Source organism: Aotus nancymaae, unplaced genomic scaffold (assembly GCF_030222135.1).
Source record: "Aotus nancymaae isolate 86718 unplaced genomic scaffold, 86718_ANA_hifiasm-v0.15.2.pri h1tg000057l, whole genome shotgun sequence".
In the NCBI taxonomy this organism is placed as follows: Eukaryota; Metazoa; Chordata; class Mammalia; order Primates; family Aotidae; genus Aotus; species Aotus nancymaae.
The window spans coordinates 32,694,353-32,702,538 of NW_026988471.1; the positions used below are offsets into that span (position 1 = coordinate 32,694,353).

At 43.6% G+C, this 8,186-nt stretch overlaps 1 protein-coding gene across 1 annotated transcript; it reads right to left on the reverse strand.

The window, feature by feature from the left end:
* Positions 1-594: 594 nt before the first annotated feature.
* LOC105733112 (myeloid-associated differentiation marker-like) lies at positions 595-1,560 on the reverse strand. Its single transcript, XM_012475350.3, has one exon. It carries the CDS (start codon positions 1,558-1,560, stop codon positions 595-597), a length of 966 nt encoding a protein of 321 aa, XP_012330773.3.
* Positions 1,561-8,186: the final 6,626 nt, after the last annotated feature.

Consider the following 8,186-nt stretch of genomic DNA (forward strand, 5'->3'; position numbering starts at 1 on the left):
TGACCTCTAGAGATACATAAATATTTTTTAATTTAAAGGGGAGGTGCACAGCACACCTTCCTCCACTGGGAGAAAGGAGATCCAATTCCCACTTCCCTAAATACACATTGAGAAAGGCACAGCCAGGGTGGAGGTGAGCAGAAGGTCCCTTGGGAGGACATGGCACCGACAGCTGCAAGGTGTGGAGGTGTGGAGCTCATTGCCTCGGGAGGTGGGTGGGGGCAGGAGAAGAAAAGTGTCAGGGCTCCAGAGGAAATAGGAGAAGCTGGTCCGGAAACAGGCAGATGAGAAAACCAACAGAAAACCTAGAAAAGCGATGAGAGGAAGGAAAGAAAAGAGAGTGGAAAAAGAGAAACAGCTCTGGGGTGAAAACAGATTGTGGGCAACAGAACAAAATAGGAAGGAAACAGCCAGAGGGAAAGGGAAGAAGATGCATCAGGGAACTGGGAAAGCGTACAATGAATTTAGAAAAAAAGTAAAAGGGGGAGGAGGGGAGACAGGAAGAGAAAAACAGAGGAAATGAATACTCAATAAAGAAAACTCGAGGGAGAAGGATGAAGAGGTTGCAGAAGGAAACGGAGCCTTTTGGAAGTCTTAGACGTTGACAAAAACCAGGTGGGCAGAGTACACCAGGTCGCCCACATAGGCCAGCAGGTTGACAGCCGTCAAGATGGTCACAGCCAGTCGGCGGTCCCAGCTACACACATGGTAGGGGTTTTTGTCACTGCAGCTCACATCTACTGCCCGCCAGAGCTGGGCACCATACTTCTTGCTGAACTGGTAGAGAGGCCAGAGGACAAGGGCAGTGGCATAGAGGGTGACGGACAGCAAGGCCAGTCCCAGCAGGAACCTGGGGAAGGGGATGGGCAGCACGTTGGTGCAGTGCCCCAGGCTCAGCAGGATAGTGAGGGCCGCCAGGACGAAGCAGATGGCGTACACCGCCACGCACCACTCCAGGGCCGGCCAGCTGTGGTACAGATAGGGGCTGCTGATGAACACGAAGATGATGCAGGCTACGAAGGTCTCCAGCACCTTCAGCAGCCCCAGGTCGGTGGCCATGTAGCCAGCGATCTCGCCAGGACTGGCCCGCATCCGGACGACTTCGGTGGTGTAAGCCACACAGGCGATGCAGAAGACGGTGGCGGTGATGGCGTGGTCGCGGGTACGGCCGTGGGACAGGAACTGCACGTAGGTGGTGGGGTAGATGATGGAGGCCAAGAGGCAGGAGAGGGCTGCGTAGCAGGCGAAGGTGATGGGGAAGTTGTGCCAAAATAAGGGGAAGCGGGCGTAGAATCCGCCCAGCTCCACAAGGATGACGACCAGGGTCATGGCGAAGCAGAAGCACCAGATGAACATGGACAAGTTACCCATGGGCCCGGCCCAGGCGGCTGCGCTGGCCACCAGCGAGAAGGCCACACAGGTGGACACCAGCTCTAGCAGGCGGAGGAGGCCCAGGGGCTGGGTCAGGGCCCGAGGGGACCCTATGACGGTTGGGGACCCCACAGTGGTTGTGACGGTTGTGACGGTCGTGACGGTTGGGTGGGTAACAATCACCTGCATGGCAGCGGTCCTGGCTGAGGAACTCACGGAGAAAGCGCTGGTTGTGGGAACGGATTAAGTCACATGCCTGGAAAAGGCTGGGTAGAGTGCCAGAGAACGAGAAAGGATGTCAGTGTCCACTGGAACTGGGCTCCTCCCTCCTGGGACCCGCCGCCGCGCGGGACAGGAACCTGGCACCAAGCCCGGAAAAGGCGTGGCTTTGACCCCAGGGAAGTCCCGCCCCTTTCCTTCTTCCGGTTCCACTACCTGTATGGGCCGTGGCAGCTGAGGGAACCCAGCGGAAGTGAACGCCCGCGGGCAGGCGTGGGTGCATGTGTGACGGTAAGCCTGCTCTGACAGGAGCTAGGGGGCAGTGCTGCGGGGTGGGCGGTCCAGTCAGGCCCGGCTTTCCTCACCTTGTAAAGTCAGCCTAACCATCATTTTTAATTTTTGGTTTGTTTGAGACAGGGCCTCACTCTGTTGTTCAGGCTGGAGTGCAGTGACACGATCAGGGCTTACTGCGGCCTTTACCTCCCAGGCTCAGGTGGTCCGCCCACTTCAGCCTCCCAGGTAGCTGGGACTACAGGCACCAGGGGCACCACCTGCCTGGCTAAGTTTTGTGTTTTTTGGTAGAAGTGGGATTTTGCCATGTTGCCCAGGCTGGTCTTGAACTCCTGGGCTCGAGTGATCCACCTGCCTCAGCCTCCCAAAGTGCTGGGGTCAGAGGCGTTGGAACCAGAGCAACTTCATCTTGAATAGGAGCTGAGTAAAATAAGGCCACACCTACTGGGCTGCATTCACAGAGGTTAGGCATTTTAAGTCACAGGATGAGATAGGAGGTCAGCACAAGATACAGGTCATAAAGACCTTGCTGATAAAACAGGTTGCAGTAAAGAAGCCGGCTAAAATCCACCAAAACCAATATGGTGATGAGAGTGTCCTGGTCGTCCTCACTGCTACACTCTCACCAGCGGCATGACAGTTTACAAACGCCATGGAAACCTCAGTAAGTTACCCTATATGGTCTAAAAAGGGGAGACATGAATAATCCACCCATTGTTTAGCATATAATCAGGAAATAAACATAAAAATGGGCAACCAGCAGCCCTCTGGGCTGCTCTGTCTGTGGAGTAGCCATTCTTTTATTCCTTTACTTTCCTAATCAACTTGCTTTGACTTTATGGACTGTCCTTGAATTCTTTCTTGATCGAAATGCAAGAACCCTCTCAGGGTCCAGATGGAGACCCTTTTCTGGTAACAATGGGATTATAGGCTCGAGCCACCATGCCTGGCTGTTATTATTATTGATCTATGGCCAAGGCTGGCTCCAGGAAAATCTGCCGTCATACATTCATTCCATTGCTTGTCATTCTTTGGGGTCCACACCCAAAGCTTGGTCTCTAGGGACCACAGGCTGTGGGGAAGTGGAGGGCTGAAAAGCCCTCACCTGCAGCTTTTCTTTTCATCCGCTTTGTGCAGCTCTACTCGCTCAGGCCATCTACCCTTGGATTAATAAGTGTCCTGGCTCTCTTATAGACCCTAGGTTCAAAGTTCTTCATATTCATGCATTTGTTCATTCATTCATAAATTCATTCATTTATGTACTTCCTCATTCAAAGCAATACTTAGGTATTAAATATACTGAAAAGTTTCTTTCCTGAGGCAGAAATAATTTGTATTCAAGCATATAAACACAACTGTTTCATTCTGTGTTGTTTTGAGAGTGAAAGTGTGTATTTTAAAGAGATAGGGAAAGACCTCAGAGAGAACTGCATGTTGATTCTGAGAGGCTGTGGAAGCAGTAAAGAAGCTGGCTGAAATCCAAGAAAACCAATATGGTGATGAGAGTGTCCTAGTCGTCCTCACTGCTACACTCCCACGGGCGCCATGACAATTTACAAATGCTATGGAAACTCCCTTACAGTCCAAGCTATGTGTGGGAGCAATTGCTTCATTGGGGTGCTAGGAGATACCAGCAGCACCCAGACTCCAGAGCCCAGGTTCTGCCCAGCACAGGGCAGACATTTGCTCATACTATTTCTCTTCACCATATGTTTACATTAAATGAGCATCTGTGTTCATCACATTATTGGGCAGGTAGCCATGCTCAGTATAAATAATTTATTTGTTTGAGGGTGTGACCAGTTTACATGGGGTGAGAATTTCAGTTGAGTCACTTGGTTTGAAGTCCCAAGTAGAAAATGTTATTTTCATAGAGCAAAAGGATGAAGAAACTTGTAAACTTTGTAAACTTGTATTTGTAGTTTTTGTATCACTGAGGCTCTTGCTGATTGATGGTCAGCAAATTGAGGTCAGGCTTTCAATATGTTCACTACGCTGGGTGCTGCAGGAAGTGACAGGCTGCTGCTAGTGTTACCCACATAATGCAAAGTTGCTGCAAAAAGCTCTTCCAGTCTTTTCTATGTGGAATATAGTAAAAAGGCCAGATGTGGTGGCTCACACCTGTAATCCCAGCACTTTGGGAGGTCGAGGCAGGCGGATCACAAGGTGAAGAGATCGAGATCATCCTGGCCAACATGATGAAACCCCGTCTCTACTAAAAATACAAAAATTAGCCAGGCGTAGCGGCGCGAGCCTCTAGTTCCAGATACTTGGGAGGCTGAGGCAGGAGAATCGCTTGAACCTGGGAGGCGGAGGTTGCAGTGAGCCGAGATTGCACCACTGCACTCCAGCCTGGGTGACAAAGCAAGACTCTGTCTCAAAAAAAAAAAAAAGAATAGAATCTAGTGACTAAAGAGAACATCTGAGGGCCCTGGTTTACAAAAGATGTCCTCATTCACCAGTGTTCTTTTTAAAAGACATATATAGGTGAATACATTACTGACAATTATAACATTTTCAATTTGGTCAGTTTGCTTTTTTTTTAAATGTATCTGACATTCACCTGCATTGCTGATTATAAGAAGTGATTTCGCATATGTTGCCTTAATTGATTTGGATGTTGCATTTCCATAAATGTCTGAGACACATCTTCTGTGTGCATTATACTGTCGAGCTTTAGGAGTTTAGTTCTTATCTCTACCTTGAGGGACCAGAGTGGACCTGTGATTCAGAAAGGATGCCTGCACACTGGCAGACTTATTGTAGTCAAGGTTTTTGTTGTGGAAAACCTTAGAAAATAATTTTCCTAGCTTAAAAACATAATAGATTTTATTGCAAAAGTGTTTGCAACTAGAAGAAATTACAAAAGAGAAAATAAAATTACAATCTGACTGTGTGTGTAAACATACATAACTATTGCCTTCCTTAACACTTCTTCCCTGGGTTAATTTAACAAAATTATATTCTCTTTGCTCACTCTGCATTCTATTTGAAATTTTAACCATATCATTATATATATTTATTTATTTAGAGGCAGGGTCTTGAGTCCTGCCCTGTTACTTGGGCTGGAGTGCAGCGGCACAATCTTAGCACATTGCAGCCTTGAACTCCTGGGCTCAAGCAATCTTTCTGCCTCAGTCTCCCAAGTAGCTGAAACTACAGGTGCATGCCACCATGCCAGCCTAATTAAAATTTTTTTTTTTTTTTTTGTAGAGACAAGCTCTTGTTACATTGCTCAGGCTAATCTTGAATGCCTGGCTTCAAATGATCTTCCTGCCTCAGCCTCCTAAAGTGCTGAAATTACAGGCATGAGCCACTGTGCGTGGCTCACAATGCTTTTTGAAACAATTATTTTTAGTAACTGCATAACATTGTGTTCTTTGAATTGATAGTTTACTATTTATTCCTTATTTTTGGTCATTTCAGTGGTTCCTGAGTTTTTTTGAATTATTGACAATGTTATAAATAGAAAATAAGTGCAGGTGTGATTTATAGATGGTACTAATAGCATTCTAAAATGTTGGTATTAATCTGGATTACAGCCAATTCCTTATCTGCATAATATTCCAACATGCTAATCCTTATCTGGATTATGGCCCCTTTTCAAGTCTGTCTTTCCTGCCTGTCTCTGGTTCTGGCTCCCACATTACATCTCTCATCTGCCTCCATCCTGGGAAAACTTTTGCTTAACTTCAGAACGTACAGGGTTCCAGCCCAGGTTCTGCCCCTCACAGTTAGTAGAAGGTTAGAAGTTTATGCATTATAACTAGCTTTTGTCTCATGATTAATATGTAGCTTGGTTTGAAGCTTGTTCCTAAGATTACACCGTAATCATTTCTTCAACGAATATAGACACATTCTTAATTCAGTATTCTGCTTCTTTGTTTAGTGGGCTACTCTTTATGACCCAAAAAGACCAGATAATACTGTAGAAAACAGTACAAACCCTTTCAAGTATATTCTCTTATACTCATGGTTACTTTCTAGAATAAATACTGAGAATATTCCACCTCATTCCATTAAATAGTTCTTATGATTTAAAAGAATCATAGAATAAAAGAAGAAAATAAAAAGACAAATCAAAATGGAATCATGAAAAATAAATCCTAAGAGTTTATGCCTAAGGGAAAACTTTAGAAACACAGAGTGGCCCAGATCGCCCCAACAGTTATGAATGTTAAGCTTGGATTAGGCCACGAACTGCTAGATCAAAATGAGAATGATGTTCTGTCACATAATTCTCAATAATCTCAAACTGAAAACATACCCTGCATTATGGGTTAAAGCAATTTGTGAAGCACTGAAATAGTTTTACCTTATTTAGCCTACCCTTGTAAATTTTATTAAAGGCATCCTAGAATATTTTATGATTATTGATGATTAAAGGCATCCTAGAATATTTTATGACTGTTTTCCCACTGAGGCACATTCCATGACAAACAGAGAAGTAAAACACAGATATGGTGACCTTCAGTGTACATTCCAAATGTCTACGGTTTGTTCATCTGTGTCTGATCTGAGACTCCAAACCTCTCTTTAAATTTAAATATTCATTTTTGACTAGATGATATATTCATATCACATGGTTCAAAATACACAAGGCCCAAAAGGACATATAGTAAACATCTTCCTCTCATCTCTGTCCCACAGCCACCCAGTTCCTCCCCCAGAGGAAACTCATGTCACCCAATCTTTTTATGGGGTCTTGAGGATTAGTTGAAATCATCGAATGAGATCAAGAAAAAATAAGTACGATTTATCAGATGATTTCAACACTTGGCTTGGAGAAAGAGGAATGCCAATAACTGCACTCCCAAAATGTTGACTCAGTTTAGCTTTTCTGATTCCTGTGGTCACGGCTGGGCATGTTACCCATAAAGTTGCACTGAGCTTCCTGTGCTTGGCTTAGTGCTCTGCTCCCACCATCTTGAAATTCAGAATGATTTTTGAACACAGGACCCTGCATTTTCATTATGGGCTGGGTCCTGCTAATTATGTAGCTAGTCCTGTTAGTGATACTTTTCAGATTAAAAACTATTGGATAATTTATGATTCGAGTAGTCCATGATTGACATGGGACAGTTACTTGCTTTGAATAAAATTCAGATTCTCACATGTCTCTGAGGTTCACAGTGTTGAAACATTTGCTAAGAAGGTGAGAAACCTCTTGATAGAAAAAAGATTCTAAAAGAATGGGAAAATACCAAACTGAGTAGTAATGAGCTGCTTTTGAATATTAAATTCCAGATAGATTTGTTATGTTTATACAATTGAATGTTTAATATTTACTGTATTCTTTAAGACTAGATAGGTTTGTTTTCGGCAATTGACATTTTAACCATATCTCATGCTGAAGTTAAACTTAAAAATGGCTACTTAATATATATTTTGTACTGACATTATTTTTGCATGTGTTTGTAGGTTTTTTTTTTTTAATGTATTTACCACAGACACTGAATATTAAGTTCTGGCCTCAGTTACTGCTGGAGATGAAGGGTGGATATTACCCAGAAAGGTTATATACAAATGGAGTTGTTTCACTCCCAACAGGAATTTTTCTAAGTAAAAGGGTTTAATCTGGCTCACTTATCACCATAGAGCAGAAAGAAGTTGATTCCTTGGGGAACAGTACATGCATAGAAAACAAATTCAGACACAGGTTACTTGGTGAGTTAAAGGAAGAGCTGTAGGACTTCAGGATTGAGGCCATTATTTTGCAGAGCATATTGGAGAGGAGTCAAGGCTTCAGTAGAAATCTATTTATAAATATGCAGTACCCTGTGGCTGTGCTTTGAACATGGGTACTTCCTAAGTCTTCATAATAAGGGATATGAGGCCAGAAGTTGGCCTTCCAGCCTAGTGCAGACCTCATGGGCGTAGGGTTGCCAGATAAAATATAGGACACCCAGCTAAATTTAAATAAACAACAAATAATTTCCTTAGTATAAGTATGCACCAATAATGTTGCATAATTTTTATTTAGTATAAGCATACTAAATAAAATGAAATATACTAAATATAACATTTGAGACATAGTTATGCTAAATATAATATAAATAAATATACTAAATATAACATTTGAGACATATTTATACTAAAAAATCATTAATTGTTCATCTGAAATTCAAATTTAACTGCATTTCCTGTATTGTTACCTGCTAAATCTGGTCATTCCATTTCTGGGACAAAAGAAGCATGAGAACTGTAGAAGAAGTTACAGCCTCGACTGAAACTTACCTTCATGCTGCTTGGGGTCAAATGCTGGGTCATAGTGGGGGAGACCTGAAAGTTAAGAACCCACTGCA

What these genes read in the sequence shown, in the direction of transcription:
- LOC105733112 (XM_012475350.3), bottom strand. Translation starts at nt 1,560, where the DNA reads ATGCAGGTGATTGTTACCCACCCAACCGTCACGACCGTCACAACCGTC.